The sequence below is a fragment of the Raphanus sativus genome, chromosome 6, assembly GCF_000801105.2.
Source record: "Raphanus sativus cultivar WK10039 chromosome 6, ASM80110v3, whole genome shotgun sequence".
Lineage (NCBI taxonomy): Eukaryota > Viridiplantae > Streptophyta > Magnoliopsida > Brassicales > Brassicaceae > Raphanus > Raphanus sativus.
In genome coordinates this window covers 47,141,403-47,159,744 of record NC_079516.1, presented here as the reverse complement: position 1 = coordinate 47,159,744, position 18,342 = coordinate 47,141,403, and the positions used below count along the sequence as shown (strand labels likewise).

The 18,342-nt window shown below is 33.6% G+C and overlaps 3 protein-coding genes across 3 annotated transcripts; all 3 read left to right on the top strand.

Moving 5' to 3' along the window:
- Positions 1-2,113: 2,113 nt before the first annotated feature.
- LOC108811480 (CDT1-like protein a, chloroplastic) lies at positions 2,114-5,004 on the top strand. Its single transcript, XM_018583527.2, has 7 exons — positions 2,114-2,601; positions 2,681-2,800; positions 3,152-3,389; positions 3,485-4,147; positions 4,242-4,443; positions 4,530-4,620; positions 4,717-5,004. Exons 1-7 carry the CDS (start codon positions 2,258-2,260, stop codon positions 4,799-4,801), a joined length of 1,743 nt encoding a protein of 580 aa, XP_018439029.1. The 5' UTR covers positions 2,114-2,257; the 3' UTR covers positions 4,802-5,004.
- Positions 5,005-12,026: 7,022 nt separating this feature from the next.
- On the top strand, positions 12,027-16,170 carry LOC108811479 (transcription factor bHLH155). Its single transcript, XM_018583526.2, has 10 exons — positions 12,027-12,952; positions 13,304-13,432; positions 13,668-13,749; positions 13,828-13,869; positions 13,976-14,035; positions 14,119-15,093; positions 15,178-15,279; positions 15,368-15,487; positions 15,577-15,702; positions 15,823-16,170. Exons 1-10 carry the CDS (start codon positions 12,858-12,860, stop codon positions 15,907-15,909), a joined length of 1,818 nt encoding a protein of 605 aa, XP_018439028.2. The 5' UTR covers positions 12,027-12,857; the 3' UTR covers positions 15,910-16,170.
- A 312-nt stretch (positions 16,171-16,482) lies between these two features.
- LOC108808693 (mitogen-activated protein kinase kinase kinase 20-like) lies at positions 16,483-17,740 on the top strand. The gene has a single exon (XM_018580805.2). It carries the CDS (start codon positions 16,612-16,614, stop codon positions 17,587-17,589), a length of 978 nt encoding a protein of 325 aa, XP_018436307.1. The 5' UTR covers positions 16,483-16,611; the 3' UTR covers positions 17,590-17,740.
- The last annotated feature ends 602 nt before the right edge of the window (positions 17,741-18,342 follow it).

Sequence of the window (18,342 nt, the reverse complement as noted above, 5' to 3'; positions counted from 1 at the left end):
AGATTGTAGGTAAAATTTTGAGTATGAAGAGATAGATAATCTAGGTTACTTAACATTCCAAAATTCATATTTTTTATAAATAAATGAACATGAGAAAAGAAAATAGGGTTAGAAACAATAAAACTTTTTGATTTATCTTACCTTGATGGTTCACAAAAAGGAAGAAAAACACTTTTTTATTTATTTGAGATGAATCGTGATTATTTCTGCCCATTGTAAAATGGGGTTTTAAGTATCTCGTGTTATTTCTGTGATTAAATAAAACATTACGTTTCAATTTAAAAGTCTTGTTCAGAAAAGACGACTTTATTCACGGAGGATTAAAGCCATTAGATATTTACATAATGATTTTAGGCAAAATAAGAATATTCAATATGTAAATAAAATTTGTATTTAATAATAAAAATAGTAAAATACTGATATATAATAAATAAATTTAAATGTAAGAAACTATATTCTGAACAGTAATAAATTTTATTTACATTGAAAATTCCAATTAGTTATTCGGATAACATGATTAACATGATGTTCAAAAATAATAATATACACAAGATAAAGACTTAAAAATTATGAAAACGACTATATTAGTTTTTAATGATGTCCAACTAAGTTTTGCTATAATAAATAGATTATTCATTTCTCGCACCGAAAGAACAATTTTTTTACGAAATGCACTAAAAAGTACAGCTGAATTAAGAAACAAAAAATAAATAATTTATGTTTCCCGTGTTGAAATAAGAACAAACCGTGGAAACAAATAAAAATAATTACATTTTCAAGATTTTAACTAAGTAAATATGTGATTTGTAAATAAATGAGAGGAAGCACATGTTGCTACTATAAATAAATGAAAAGCTTGTTTCGATAATATAAATAAATTATTTAAGATTAATTTGTCCAAATAGTATTAGAAAATTAAAATATCACATATTGAATTAAAAAAAAACCTCAGCCATAGTTTCAATGTTGATAGAAAATTAAATATATATTTTCGTAGTCCACAAGAAAAGTACAATAAAAAAAATACTTAGTCTCATTATAATTAGATGACCTAAAATAAAACAAACAAGTTAAAATATTTGCACCATGATAATAAAAAAATAAAGCATAGTTTCATTATAACTATCTTAACAAGTGTGCTTGGAAAAATTAAATGACTGGATCTCATTACAACAAATAAATTTAACATTAAAGAATGCTAAATTTTAAAGAAAAACAACAACAAAATAAGAATAACGGTTAATACATAATATAAAACCGATTTTTTTGAAATAAGAAAATGTTAAACAAAGAATTTAATAAATACAAATTTTGCGCACGAAGCATGGATCAATCTCCAATTTAATATCAAAAGAAGTTGAAGTTTGTTAGTAAAAACAGAAGAAATAACTAATGAAAAGTTGTCACTTAAGTTAAAAAGTGTTTAGTCTAGCATTTAAAATAGGGATGTGATCCTGTCCCAAAAATAAAAATTGGAATGTGATAACCATTAAAAAGTTTAAGAAGAGAAAAACAATGTGTAAATGTAAGATATTAGTTATATTTAATTGATATGGTGTAATTACTTTCTATATTATAGAAATATTTATTTATTTTTATTGGTGATGATAAAACTACCTTATGGTTTGATTTTCAGAGCATCTATAAATACTGAACTAGCATGTACGTTGCATTGGCATATCAAACTTGTTCATTTTATCCTGTACATTGGCATATCAATCTTGTTCATTTAAAAGTTCCTGGTAATTCATACATACAAAAAAAATTCATATGATTTCTATGCACAAAGTTAAAACTGTTGAACAGATCTACTTTTGTTTTATTTTATTGTATTTGACCTCTGGATGACCTTTTTTATATTTTGACTTGGATCCTTTCCCAAAGTATGATGCAGGTGTTTCTGAGCATATCATTACGGGCCTAATGGGCTTCTCCACGGTGAGATAATTTCGCGGGAAGCAACGTCAGGATTTGGCGGGAGCCACACGTGGCTACTCTCTCTCCACTCGTCGCCCTAAACTTTCTTTATCTCCTCCGTCGTCATAAATTGGGCCTTAATGGGCTTTAACTCAGTAACATAATCTCGCGGGAAGCAACGTGCATAGTTTGGCGGGAAGCAACGAGCATCTTCTCTCGATCTCCCTCCTCCTCTCCGCGCCATATATTAAAACCCTCTCGTCTTCTTCATCACCACCGCTCCTCTCTCTCCTCTCACTCTCTCTCTTAATCCTACACTCGTTGACTTTAACTCGAAACAATGACTACACCGGGCTCTTCTGGATCCATCCCGTTCAAATCGAAGAAACGGCTGTTAGATTCGCCGTGCTCGAAATCCCAAACCGCAAACCCTAATCAGCCCTCTGTACCCTTCCCCACGCCGGAGAAGCCGCCGGAGACCATGCACACCAGATCGAAAAACCGATCCGTGGCTCTCTCCGTGAAAGAGATTCGCCAAGCCGCTGGATCTCGTCGTAGATCTGAAGATCCGGCGGGTAAGGTTTCGTCCGCCAGGAGCCGCCTCTTGTTCTCATCCAACGATGAGTCATCGTCTTCCTCCTTCTCCAAACGAAAGAACGCCGATAAAGAGAAACTGCCTGAGAAGTAAGTCAGATTCCTAAGGTTTTTTTTAAAGTTTCGATTTTTATTACAGTTTAGACTGATGAGATCTGTGTTTCTGCAGGTACGAGAATCTGGGGAAGTTCTTCGATGCGTTGGATAGTACGATTGTCTTATCGAGACTGCGTGGCTCCAAGCCGATATTTTCAAACATTTCTGGGAAAATCGAGCATTTAACCGAAAGGTAAGTTTATTATTGTGTTGGTGATATTGCCTGATTGAATCTGATCTGAATAAACAAAATCTTGTTTAGTATTTGATCCATATGCTTTATAGTTAAGACAAAAAGAAGTGTATTTTTAGATCTAGTAATTGTTGTTTAGATCTCCTGGAAAGTTTCAGTTTTTATTAATGTTTATGATCTCATCACTGATTGGATCTGATCTGAAATAAACAAAAGTCAGTTTGGTCTCTTTGCCTTTTTGTACTTAGCTTAGACGAAAAGACAAAATAATTATAGACAAAATAATTGTTTTTTTTTGGGACATTCAAAATCATCCACAATCTCATGAGTTGTCTTGTGATAATGTTTCAGGAGGTTTTGTTACAGTCACTTGGCTCAGATAACGCATATCTTGCCAGAGGCAGTCGAGATTAAGAGAGTGTTGATACATGATGAAGCAACTAGCTGCATGAAACCAGATCTCCATGTCACTCTCAACGCCGATGCTGTTACGGAGAATGACAATTCGAAACCAGACAGCAAGAAGAAGATCTCACTTAGGAAAGTGTTCAGGGCTAGACTTGCAGATTTTGTTAAATCTCATCCTCAGGTATATTACTCACTCCCTATGATGCAAAAAAGAAATTGTATTCTTGTAATGACTTTATCCAAGTACTAAATGAGTTTTTTTGATATATGTTTTAGGGTGATGAAGTTCCAGAGGAACAGCTTCCAGAGCTATTCAATAGAAAGAAACAAAATGAAGATTCAAAGGTTAAGAGTGTTAGTACTCTCATGGGAGAGATGGCTTCTATCCCAGCAGCTAAATTGATTTCATCTTTCATGAAAGCCCCATCTTCTCCAGTCAAAGCACCTTCAAGTCCTGCTAAACCAATTGCAAGTTCTGCTTTGTCTAAGATTAACTTGGCCCCAACCCCAGTTAAAGAAGTGTCAATTCCAGCTGTTGTACCTTCCACTCCTGCTAAGATTGACTCAACACCAGTTAAATCACTGTCAATTCCAGCTAATGTACTTTCAACGCCAGCTAAAACTGACCCTGCACCAGTTATTGCTGCTTCAACTCCACCTGAATGTGCCTCAACTCCTGCCCGGCTCTTCAGTACATCACTTGCATCTCGTCTACAGAAAAGGAGCAGCGGTGATACAAGTCCAGATGATATTTCTACTGACCCACCGGCTAAGCTGGCGAGGCGCTCCTCACTAAGCTCATCAAGGTCGCTTAACTTTGATTCTTATACAGAGGACGAGAAAGATGATGCTGATGAAGACGTTGACCAAGTACCAGAGGAAGATGCATCCAGCGATGACGAAATACTCAGCATACTTCCTCATAAACTTCGACAATCGGTATTACATTTTTGCTTTTCACTATTACATTTTACTTAAACCTATTGAGATTAAGGAGGGACATCACTCATATCTCAGTTTATGTTCATTTCAGATTAAAGAACAAGAGAGGAAAGCGATTGAGGAATCAAATCCAGCAATCTCAGAGGCAAAGAGAAGGCGAAAGATGATAGCTTGTCTACCTAAACTTTTCAACGTCATCCATTACTTGATTCAGTCAATAAGGCGTTGGGTGATCACCAAAGAAGAGCTTGTGCACAAGATTATCGCCGGTCATTCCGACATTACCGACAGAAGTAAGCCCTCTAACTTGACATCTCAACAAGTCTTTTCTTTGAAACTGTGCTAACTGTTTTTGTTTTTGTTCACTTGCATTTTGCAGAAGAAGTTGAAGAACAGCTTATCTTAATGCAAGAGCTCGTTCCCGAATGGATCTCTGAGAAAAGATCATCAAGTGGAGATTTACTAGTATGGTGAGTCGTCGTCTTAACATCATTGTCTTAGTTAGTACTTGCCTAACTCTTTTGTAGTTTTTTCGATAGCTTATTTAAATATCTTTTATGGTGCAGCATAAACAAGTTGGCATCTCCCCAAACAATCCGGTCTCATCTAGAAGAAGAAAACAAGAAAGCTGTTGCTCCACCATGCCCTTGAGACTTGCAGTTTTTTCGTCGGCTGCGTTTTGGACTTTAAATATTCGAGAGAGAGAGGCGTGTTAGAGGTTAGGTAAAGTATTGAAGTTCAAGTTGTGGACGTAGTTCAAGTATAAGTTCAAAGGGAAGTGTAATAAAAGGGTGAAAACAATTAAATCTTATTTAACATATTTTACAGATTTTTGGTAAATCATTTTCCTTGCATCATTGTTGAAATTTGTAGAGATCATGAAGGGATCTATAACATTGCTTAATCTTATTTAACATATTTACAGATTTCCAAGTTAATCAATTTCCTTGTTCATCATTGTTGAAAATTTGGTGGGATCATGAAGAGATCTAATAACATTGCTTTTTATCTTCAAAGTAACATGTGTGGAATGATATATTACAGAATCAATCCGAATAAAAAAGTAGTGTGGGGAAATAATAAGCAAGAAAAATGTTGAAGAAAATGACTTAAAATGTTCCGGCTACCTTAAACTTGTAGTTAATATTTAATTAACATGTAACTGATTTTCTGTAACTTACATAGTTACATTACATCTCTTCTGTAATTCATATATGGACTTTGATAAAGCAAAAAAAAAACAGCATTTTTATGTAATAATATAATATATTGTACTTAAAGAGTTGTGCATAGTTTTAGCGGATATTACCAAAAAGTTAAGATTTAGGGCGTGACTGGTTTAACCGCAGCGGTTGCGTTTGCGGTTGCGGGAGTTTACGGGTGCGGGTGGTTGCGGTTTCAAGCGTTTTATAGAGATTTGTACGACTGGTACAGCGGTTAGTAATTGTTGCGTTTGCGAGACTCTTATGATTGGTAAACTACCAAACGCAACATCTGTTAAATAATAAATTAATAATATTTACATTTTATATAATTATAAAAATATAAAAATTATAAAAATATAATAAATATAAAATTTATATTTATAAAATCATATTATTAAATTTTAAAAAATTATAGAAAATATTTTGGTTTGAAAATTTTATAATATAAATTAAAATATAATATATATACATTTTACAATATCTATTATTTCAATTTAAAATTTTATTGGATATTTTTAGTATTATTTTTATTCATTTTATTTTTAAAGAAAAAAAAATTTATCCTCCCGCAACCGCAAACGCTAGCTGGAACCAGCTTTTGATTTTAAGAGGTTCGAAGCGGTTTGAAGCGATTTGTAGCGTTTTCTATGATTGTTTCAAAACGCCAACAACCGCTGCGAACCGCAAAAACTGCGTTTGCGGGTGGTAGCGGGAAAACCAGTCATGCCCTTAGCAGAATATCACTACAAAAACAATAAAGAATGTTCATGCTGTCTCATTGATTGTCAAATATGGAATCCGATCTAACTAAAAATGCCAATTTGGTTTTTGCCCTTTTATGCTTTTAGAATCTAATCTGAATAAAACAGCTTAGATAAGACAAATTAATAACTTTGAGATCTGATCTGAAAACAGATCCAGTATCATGTCTGTTTCTAATTCTTACTCAACTTGTTGTGATGGTCTAAGAGACGTGTATCTTAGTTCTAAGCCACTTTCTTATTTAAATATAATTTAGTAGGTTTTGTTAGGGCAACTTGGCTCAGTATTTAAACATATATTGCCAGTGGCAATCGAGATTAAGAGAATGTTGCTACGTGCTGAAGGTTTAGAATCTTTTTTTTTGTGGTGCAAATAGTCCTATATAGTGTAACAGGAACTGGAAGGTTCAGAATCTACTTCTATGTATTTGGTCTTGGAGCTCTTAATTAGGAGTATGTTTTGGATCGAGCCCATTCAAACCATTGGTAGAATTTTAGGCTTTCTTGGGTTAGTCCTACTATTGTGTGTATCTTTTAGATTCATTAGTCTTAGGCTAAACGAATCCAGATTCCGGCTGTATGTAAACGGAATGGCTCGATATCGTAATTTCAAGTCTTTTGAAACTATCTCATGTTCTCCAGAATCCAGTACATAACAATTTTGACGAAGCAAAGCTATGAATTATATTTTTTTCTTTCGAAACAAATTTATCAGTCTAAATTTGAAATGGGTCAATAAAATTACCTGAAGATTCAACAATAAAAATCGGAAAAATGTCATTTAAATCATCAAATTTCAAATTTGATTGAAATAAATCACTAGCATTTTGGTAAACAAAAAAAAATATTTAATTTTTGTTCATATACCATTTTAATCATAAATTTTCGTTGACCATATCATTTGTATCATATCATTAGCCAACATTTATAATTGACTAACAATAGACCTAAAATAACTTTTAAAATTGATATCTTTTTGACATAAATATAAATCAACATTTTTCTAAAATATTAAATATTAAAAATATATTTCTGATAGCTATAAACTAATAATAAAATTATAAATAAAAATAATTCAAACCAAAAATATAAAAGTTTTTTATTTTCTCAAGGTAAAAATTTATGTAGTTTTCATTTATATTCTAAAATAATTAGTTAATATATCATTAATTGAGTATTTAGTTATAAAATAAGTATTTATATAATCTTATTTGGATTAATTTTATAATTTTACTGTTAAAAATTTGTTAGTGAAATGTTAATTCAACTTTATTCTCAAACAAAAGAATTATCCAAAACAAAATTTATATGATTTATGTTAAAGTGTTACAAGATTTATTTTGTATATTAATGAAAAATAAGTTTCACCAAATACTGTTAAGATCTAAAATGTTGGTACATCATTAGAATTATGAAGAATATATATGCCATTAATTTTATTCTTGTGAGAATAAAAAATATATTAATATTTTACAAACAAAAAGACAGTAAAATTATGATACATAATACAATTAGGACTATATGGATAATTATAAAATTGATATGATTAGTCCATATAATTATTTAATAAATAATTATTAAAATAATAATTATTAAAGTAATAAATAATTACAATAGGAGTTTTTTCGCTAAAATTCAATAGGAGGTGTTGACTAATTGCAAATAAGAAACATAATATTATCTGACCCGCAATTATAGTAACTTTTCTCCCACGGGAATTTACATAAACTTGAGTTCTAGTCTCTAGATGACTAGATTAGCAATTGATACGAGCTATTTTCACTATTAACAACTAGAGGACGGTCATCTTTATTGACTATACTCATCTTATTCGCTACAAAAGCTCCACTTTCTGTCCAGTACAATAAATAATCAATATATGAACCAAGTAAAATACAAACAAAACATAGACCTAGAAAAACAGAGCCATGCTTATTTTTCTTTGGAGGAGTTCACTTGGTGAGCTAGCTAGGTTTTAAGGTTTGAGGGTCATTGAGCCACAGGGCCAAAAGAAAATCTCACAAGGAGGAGAAGAACAAATGGAATTTGTATAGAGAGAGATTGAGTGAGATTTCTTTTTTCTTTTTAAGGACAATAATTATTAGATTCCTTAGATCTTGTATGGACCACAACTAGTTCCATCATACATTCCTAAGTCTCATTGTTTTCTTATTTTTCCTCTTTGAAAAAGCCTTTCCCAAACATTAATAAACTAATTAAAAATAATTTATAAAAGAAGAAAAAATAGAGGACCTTTGCCACTCTTTTAAGCAACTTCTGACCCGGTTCCCTTTTTGGAGAAACTTCAACACCCTAAGTTTGGAATCCATTTACCCTCTATCTTTAAGATTCGTTTATTTTTCTTTCTGGTACAATGAATATTTTTTGACTGATCATATGTTTTTTTCTGGTACAATGAATATTGATATCCCACATTCATTTTACCTTTTCTTTAGTGCGTTCTGGAGAACTTGAACCATACACTCGTTGCTGCAGAAATTCATTCTTTTTAATCTGTAAACGATTTAGATATAATGCTGAGACAGTCTGTGCATGAAATCTCATATTTATAACGGAAAACGGGCGCTAGATCTCTTGAAAGATAGATACAAATAAGATGCATATCCATTCTATGTGAGTCAGATAAAATAGAAACGTGAAAATTGTACTTTTACAGAATAACCGTGTTATATAGAAGTTGGCGTGTGTGAATTGGAGATATGATGACATAAAATATGGAATAAATAAATGACCACTAGGTTGTAACATTTAGGAAGTATAAAATTTGATTTCTTTTTGTTTTAGGCTTCACCGGTTGTAGGAAGAGATAATATTTTATTATTATATAAAATGGTATTGTGTATAGAAATGTTAGGAAAATTAGTTATGCAATTAATTATGTGTTTTTTTCAGCGTTATGGAATCCAATTTTCCTTGATTATTTATGCCTATATATATATTCCGAATTAAAAAATTAAAGTTTATGTAACTTATAACATCGACATCACTTGAATTGAAAACGTTTGATAATTAAGATAAACATTAATTAGAAAAACATATGATAATTAAAAACGTTTGATAATTAAGATAAAGTTTATGTAACTTATAACATCGACATCACTTGAATTGAAAATGTTTGATAATTAAGATAAACATTAATTAGAAAAACATGTGATAACGGATGGAATTTGCATGGCTTGTCGATCACGGACCAACTCATCAAACGTTGTCCACTGAACATTATTATCAAAAGTCCTTTGATTTAAAAGATAAACGAAGCAATTTAATTAACAGAGGCATGCTTTATCTAATTAATGCCAACTTTCGGAAACATATAGAAATCAATTAAAATAGTTTGCGGTGGAATAAAAATTATCAATATTTATCAAAAAAGTGCACATAGCTAGACTTTTTTATTCTAGGCTCACTACTACATTTGTCATTCTGGAAAATACAAGCTCCAAAGTCACAGTTTGTAGGCGAGATTAAATGATTCAACAAATATTGAAAAACTTTGAAATTATAGATTAATATGCTATTCGCTTAAAGAAAAAAAAGAGATTACTAATAGAAGTTACTTTAAAGGCAAGCTTTTGATAAAGAACCATATTGAAAAACTTTGAAATTATACATTAATATGATATACCTAGTTATGCAATTTTAATAAACTATTTTACAGTATATAAAAATTTACAACTAAGTAAGACCATCTCAAATATCTTTTGCTATTTTTCTTCTAAACTATAAATAATTTATAATAGAAATGTGATCTGCTCCGATATATTTTTCTAAAAATCAATCTTTAGATAAATAATAAAATATTGTAATGTTATTTCACCTTTTATTAATAGAGGAAAAACCACAAACTATATTTTTGAAGAAAAAATAGAAGTGATATGAAATAGTTTTACCTTTAAATGTTATTTCTCTGTTTCATATTGTGTTATCTTTTCTTGTTACAAAAAATATCATTTTAGAATCCAATGCAACTTTCAGATTAATATTAAGTAAAAATAGATTGATTTTATAAATAATTTTATTTGTATCAAATATTATTGGTTGAATATGTGTAATTAATAAAAATTTAAATGCATTTCAATATTTTTTTAATATGTATGAAAAATGTGAGAGTGACATTCTCAATAAAACGGAAGAAGTATTAAATAAGAAAATATAAAAATGAGTTGGAGATACTTTAATGAAATAAAATCTGTGAAAAAGAATGATTAAAAATGATGGATAAGATATAAATATGTGTGCATAAATGAATTTGAGGTAAAGGTGTTAAAGATAAAAAAAATGATGGAAATGGGGAAAGGGATGTTGAGTTGGTGAGTTGCATTAGAACACATTGATGGAAACATGTCATGAGAGCATATAATAAGATCCCCTCTAGATAAAATATAATGAGCAATCAATAGTGAAACATCATCATTTTCATTTTCAAGTGGAACTCAATATCAGATTATACACATTTCAAAATACTCTCAACTCTTGGGTTCTTAATTTTTTTTTATCTAAAGATCAACCAAAAAAGTTTAGTCAAAGAAAAAAAAGATCGACCAAGAAACAAAAAAAAAAACTTGTGAATTCGCAAGATACATATGTATACAAAGATTTTCTTCGTAGGGGCAATGTCAATATCTAACAAAAATTACATTGGTTGTTTGATTTGGTGAAAATTGAACCACTTGGTTTAATATTAATTTGGATCAAATATCTTACTCTAAGCATTAGTAATGCGATCTTGGTTATATAGTGGATCACCCGCAGCTGAAAATAGCATAGGCCAGTAAATGGGTTATGCAGTGGGTATTTTCCTTTGTCCAGAGATTATTATGGTAAGCAAGACAAAATGAGTGAGTATGAAAAAGACATTTGATTTTTGTTGACAATACAAAAAGGGAAATAAAAGGAGCAGAGTCTATTTCATCATAATATGTAATGGACAAGTTATAAAGTCCAATATGTTTCAACTTTATATTGGCAAATGAAATCATTTTCTTTTACCAAAAGCTGAATATCCACACATTTCGTTTTGAAAATGAAATAAGGGGTTTAAATTTAATAATTCAACACCGCCATCAATAATTGTTTCGAAAATACTTATTGACTTACAAGTAACATAGTTTGAAGTTTTAATCAATCTGACCTGGTTTTATGTAGTTAATCGCTTAAAACATGGTAATATTTGCTCATAAACCAATATCATAAAAAAAAAACTAAATGCCGTTAATATGTTATATAAAATTTGACTTTTGAATCTGGTGTTTAGCATCTCTAGCACTATTTATTACTTTAAATTTCGTTATGCAGTAGAATATATTTCAATCCTATTTTATTTTGAACTCTAAAATAGAATAATGAGTTTACTCTTAAAAGAGAAAAATATAATTATTTTATTTATCACTTCATTTTTTTTTTAATTTCAGAATGTAATAGAATTGAAAAAAAAATAAATCCCTTTTGGAATAAAAGATAGACTAACATATTGAAGATGCTCTTAATGAAATTCGGCTCATAACCAATTATAGGTTATAGTTTAACGTTATAAGCTATAAATAAATACACACTAATACAAACCACTAGACAAATAAGTGATGTTTATACACTTGTATAAACACTTCAAGTTTTTGTTTCCCGTAGTGAAATTGAATATGTTTCCCTTTTTTTTTTGCTAAAATTTGATGAAATTGAATATGTTGGTGCTGAGTTTACACAAGTAAACACACAATCAGTGCAAAAATGTAAGATTTGGTTTTATATGAGAGAATTCAGAATTGAAAGGTAAATAAAAAAGGAAAGTCAGGGAAAAATTCAGTGAAGAGAATGATTTTGCTGGCCATTACACTATTTAAGAAATCGTATCCCTCTCAAAGTTTTCAACATAAAAATCTCTCATCACACCCTCATAACTCCCAAACACACCCTCCCACTCACAAACTAACTAACATGCGCACGATTGAACAATATCGTCCTTCTCCCGTTTGCTATAATGAGCACAAGTGCCTGATTCGCCCGCTTACTTAGCCTGATTTCTCCTTCTTCGAGCCCTTTAGAAAAAAGGAACCGTCTTTTCACTGAGCTCTCTCCTCTCTTCTCTTGTTTCAGATTTCTTTAGCTGAGATTGTAAGTTTATTTTCTCTTCCGAGTGATGCAGAGTACACTGAGATCAATTATTGACAAGAACCAATGTCTTCTGACATAAGCTAAACTCTCTTCTTACAACAACCCCTCTTTCTCTCTCTTCTTCTTGTAAAGTTTTGAACTTTAGTTCGTGAACTATATGGAAGCTCAAGGCAACAGATCTATCTCGCTGGTTCAGTTTCCAAGTGTTTGAAAGTCAGGTTCTTTGGTGTTTTTGCGGGTTGTTAAACTAGATTCCTTTTTGGGGGGAAAGGAAAGGAATGGGGAAGAGGCAAATCTCACAGGATGAAGTAGGTCCATCGGAGATAAATCCAAGAGCTGGATTGCGAAGAGAACAAGCTGGAAGAGGTTCATACAGGGGTAGTTAGTCACTTTGTAGTTCATCCAACTTGAAGAAAGGTTTCTCTTTTTTTTTTTTTTTAATTTTTGTATTTGGGAGAAGAAAGTGTTACACAAAGACTGTTTTTTTTTTTTGCTACTTATAAACAATCAAGGGAAAGGGTTTTGTGTTTTTATTTGTCTGGAGAGTTCTCATCTCTCTCTCTCTCTCTCTTGAGCCGGACATTATTTGTCTAAAGGTTTTTGCCCTTTAGAATGGGTTCTACTTCTCATGAGATACTGAGGAGTCTTTGCTCTAACACGGAGTGGAAGTATGGTGTGTTCTGGAAACTTAACCATCGCTCTCGAATGTGAGTCCTCTAAACGCTTTCCTTATTCCTTTTGAAATAGTGTTTACTGTTAACGTATGTGTTCCCCAAACTTGCTTCTGTGAAAAGAAAGAACATATGGAACCTTATACAATATCAATAGTAGTAGTGTAAGTGGCTTAATATTTATGAAGAGTTATTAAGTACAGTACTTATAGACTGTGAAAGTAATACTTCTATAATAGGTGTTTGTGCTAGAATCAGTCTTTTATCTGACGATGAGTGTGGACTGTACTCTATTGGGTTTTGAACTAGTTGTTTCCATATTAAGTTGGAGCGGTTTAGTTGACCATGATAGTTTCTGATTTCTAGACTATTATTGAACACTTGCAGGGTACTTACCTTGGAGGATGCTTACTATGACAATCATGGGCACAATAACTCACCAAAAAACATGCATAACGACCCACTGGGTTTGGCTCTGGCGAAGATGGCTTATCATGTCTATTCTCTAGGGGAAGGGTAAGTATAATTGACTTGCTAACTCACTCTTCCTTGGCGTTATCTCGAAAAAAACTCAGAAGCTAAGCATCTTGTGCTCAACATTTGTTTCTGTGACATTAGTAGCTACATGATGAAAAGCTTTTGTCTTTGTCTCACTATTAGTTACAGAGAGAAACTTGCGGTTCTTGTTGAATTATTAATGTGGCTGAATGATGCCGAGACTGATCTTCTTTTGAATCATGTTTATTAACAGGATTGTAGGACATGTTGCGGTTTCTGGAGAACATCAATGGGTGTTCCCTGAATATTATGACAACTGGTACTCAGCATCTGAGGTTAGGAACTTCTTATCTCGAGTTGACTTTTATTTTGTTTTTCCATCTTCTTAAAACTTTTTTTTTTCCAAATTATAGTTTCATAACGTTTGGGAGAGTCAAATATCTGCTGGAATAAAGGTATATTTGAGATTTTTATTTACTGTTCTCTTTTCTGTCTGCTCTGTTACATTAATTGTCAAGGACTTTCTTTGTATAACAACAATCTGTTCTTCCTTCGTCACAGACCATTCTTGTAGTACCTGTTGGTCCCTGTGGTGTTGTGCAGCTAGGCTCTTTGCTTAAAGTAAGTAACATCGTGTTCGCAGTTACAAAAATAATAGCCAGTAAGAACGCTATCTGGTCTTATTGTGTGTTTTTGTGGAGCAGGTTGATGAAGATGTGACATTGGTGAATCATATCAAACACATGTTTTTACTCAAGGATCCACTGGCAGATCATGCAGCAAATATAATGCAGTGTAATATGTTGCAGCCAAAATTACCTTCTGAATATTTACATGCTGAGGCTTTCCCTAATTGCTCTGGAGAAGTTGGCAAAGCCATGGACGTTGAAGAGTCGAGTTTTCTAACTCAATATCCTAATTTATATCCGTATTTGAAGAATCATGCGCTCAACAACACAAGCTCAGTTGAGACTGAAAGATTGATAACAGATCAGTCATATCCAGGCCTGGACTCAACTTTTCATACTTTATCGACTGATAAAGAAGAAGCTGAGCGTGTTCCGGAGAGGAGATGTGAGTCAAGTCGATTGGATGCTTTGATCTCATCTGGATATAATTTTCCTGGCAGCGAGCTGCTAGAGGCATTAGGCTCTGGTTTCAAGCAACAGAGCAGGGGTCTCGAGGAGCTAGTGAAGTCTGAACACAGTTCAGCAACAATAAGACCAACAGATGATAACATGAGTCACAGCCAGCTTACGTTTGACTCTGCCCCTGAGAATCTTCTAGATGCCGTGGTTGCTAGTGTTGTTTGCCACAGCGATGGCAATGCCAGGGATGATATCTTCTCGAGCAGATCTGTACAGTCATTTCTCACCAGCATGGAACCCTCGGGTCACAACAATCATATTGTTGATAGAGCAATGAATCAGCTGCCACTAGCAGAGGTGGATACTCAACAGAATCCATCAGATATCTGTGGAGCATTTTCTTCCATTGGGTTCTCATCCACGTGTCCCAGCTCCTCTAGTGATCATTTCCAGACGTCCCTGGAGATGATGCCTAAGAAGAACAAAAAGAGGGCTAAACCTGGAGAAAGCTCTCGTCCTCGCCCAAGAGACAGGCAGCTCATTCAGGATCGTATCAAGGAACTTCGAGAACTTGTGCCTAATGGATCAAAGGTGACTTTGCTCCTCCTACCTACAAAGTTACTTGGACACATTGTACTAGAAGCTAATAATTTTTTTTTTGTCATATTTTTACAGTGCAGTATTGATTCTTTGCTGGAACGCACGATCAAGCACATGCTCTTTTTGCAGAATGTTACTAAGCATGCTGACAAGCTCAGTAAAAGTGCTAATTCAAAGGTAAAAGAAAAGTCAGATTTCTTGATTGATGCTCATGATCTCTGTTGTATCCTAGAACAAAATCAGCTTATTAACTTTGTAATCTCAGATGCAACAAAAGGAAACTGGAGCGCAGGGTTCAACGTGCGCAGTGGAGGTTGGAGGCCATCTTCAAGTGTGCTCTATAATCGTGGAGAATCTGAACAAGCATGGGATGGTGCTTATCGAGGTATGTTAATCATTCATTCCTTCTTCTCTTTTAGGTTAAGTCTTTGTTTAAAATTTTGTTCTTAGAAATGTTTTTGGGGTTTTGGACAGATGTTATGTGAAGAATGTAGCCATTTTCTTGAGATATCAAATGTGATCAAGAGCTTGGACCTTACCATCCTGAGAGGCATCACCGAGGCTCAGGGCGATAAAACATGGATATGCTTTGTAGTTGAGGTAGGAGTCAGATTTTATATATACAACCGCTTCATGAAAACATTTTTTATTATCTTGGGTTTTGCTTGAGCATTGGATTACTATCAGTGACTAATATTGAGATGGTCATGTGAATGGCAGAGCCAAAGCAACAAAGTGATGCAGAGGATGGACATTTTGTGGTCTTTGGTGCAAATATTTCAGCCAAAGGCCAATGGGAAGCGGTAGCAGCAAGCAGCGCTGGGTACTTGGTTGCAAGACTTTGCGTTTAGATGAGAGGAAAAAAAAAACAGAAAATCATGTGTGCTTGTATAGTGTTGTTGCGACTCTGGAATACTTGTTTGGATTTTTAGGTATAAAAATTAGCTGCTCTCAGTGTGCATTTTGGAGTTTTTAGTGTGTTTATTATGAAATTTCATGTTGTTTGCTTTGGAGTTTGGATACACAGTAAAATATTATTATAAATTAAATCCCGTTAATTTTGCATTATTATTTCCTAATGACTTGAAACTTTTTTTTTGCATTTTAATTTTCATGAAACATTAAAGAAAAAAAAAACAAATCAAGATGTATAGAAAACCCGCAACGGTCATTATTTGTTGTTTCCCTTTTCTTAAATTTTCCGCTCCCAGAAAAAAGGAAAATTTTAAGTGTAAATTTGAAAAAAAGGAAAATTTTAAGTGTAAAATTGAAAAAAAGGAAAATAAAAGAAGGAACTTGGGACCGAAGACATTCGGCTAGTAATCTTTATGAGTGACAATAGACGCGTTAGTAGCTTATTTATATCTGTCGAGACTTCACCAAAGCTATTACCACTTCTCAGATTTTAAGTTTTCTTTTCTCGCTTCAAAGAATCGATCTCTCACCAAGTTATTGCTGAGTTCTCAGATTTTCCCTAAAAGCTCTCAGAAGAATAATCATTCTATTTTAATGGCGGGACAAGAGTTGTACTTCGAGAAGTTTCTAGGAAAGGGCTCTTTCGGTTCGGTGAGTCTCTACAAGTACAAAGGACGACACGACGGCAAGACCCATTACGCCGCCGCGAAAACCTCCGACCATAAACACTCCGAGTCTCTCTACAGAGAGTTTCAAATCATGTCTGAACTCAAAGGATGTCCGAGAATCGTCCAGTGCTACGGGACCAAAGTGCAAGAGAGATTTAACGAAGAAGGTTGCTTGGAGTACAAGATTCCCATGGAGTACGCACCTGGAGGAAGCTTGAAGAGTTTCGCTAACCAATTCGAAGACAAGAAGCTGCCTGATGCTCTGGTCAGAGATTTCACTCGTATGCTTCTAGAAGGCTTAGCCGACATCCACGGACGCGGGTACGTTCACTGCGATCTCAAACCAGCAAATATCCTCGTATTCCCGAGTAGTTGCGTCAACAAGAAGGGTGCGTGGATAACGTCCCACGAATTGAAGATTTCGGACTTCGGGTTGACGAGAAGAGATGGAGACACTAGCTGGTGGCAACCTCATCGTCCCTTTGCCGGAACAGCCAGCTACATGTCTCCGGAGTCGATTTTTCACGGAGAGACGGGGAAAGGCCTTGACTTGTGGTCTTTGGGATGTACTGTACTAGAGATGTACACGGGGAAAAGACCTTGGTGGCATACAGACTACAAACTGAAGTATCTCAAGAACCGCCACGGGCCGTTGATCCCGAGAGATCTTCCTTTTGAGGCAAAACTCTTTCTGATGACGTGCTTCTCCCCGGAGGCAGATGATAGGAAAGACGCATCGACTTTGTTGAGTCATATCTTCTTGCGTAGTGGAGAGGTCAGTAAGATCAGAGAGTCGTCTCCTATGAATGCCAAGACTGGTTGTAGTAGTAATCCAGGGAAAATCACTATGGACTTAGAGAAACTTAGACAGAGGCTTTCGGATATGAGGTCTTTTTGTTTTTAGATTCGTGGAAAAACCCATAACCCCGTCATTGTTCAGCTCAAGTTTTTATTTTTGATTAGTAGAGTTATGTAACAGTTTTTTTTGGTATATCACTGAATTGTAAGTCCGTGCAAGATTATCTCTGTTACTCTTCAAGTCTTGGTTAAGTAAAGAACATGATCCTCATTGAACTCTTTTTTAGACATATCATGGCTTAGGCCTTCTCTTTTTTCTTTTTTTTTCTTTGTCAGCTCTTAGTTGCACTTTAGTTTACTTAATTTGCCCCCTTAACAAGAGCAAAAGGTGACAACTTACAAGGAGTTACTTTTTTTTTTTTTTTTTTTTTTTTTTACAAGGAGTTACTTAATCAGCTTCCCCTGTTCTTTATTTAATCTTTTCATTGGTAGACAGGTACATAACATGTCTGCGCCGTACCAGTGAGAAACAAGCGAGGGCCTTCCAAGAAATCTTAACTCTCCTTCACTATAAAAACAACACAACACTATAACATGTTTGAGCAAGCTATAGAGACTTATTATACATATTGGCTCGTAAAATAACAGATGAACACATGATATCAAGAAGAAGTCAGTTAATTATGACTTACTCCAGTTGACATACTTAAGTCCAATACCAGAACCAAAATAATCTGTAGCTTTCTAACTCAAAAGAAGATATAACAGTTCAGCTAAGAGGATGATGGTGTTCAACCCTCAAAACATGATGCAGCAGTGCCTTTTGTGGACTTACGTTGTCGAATTTTGGTTCATATTG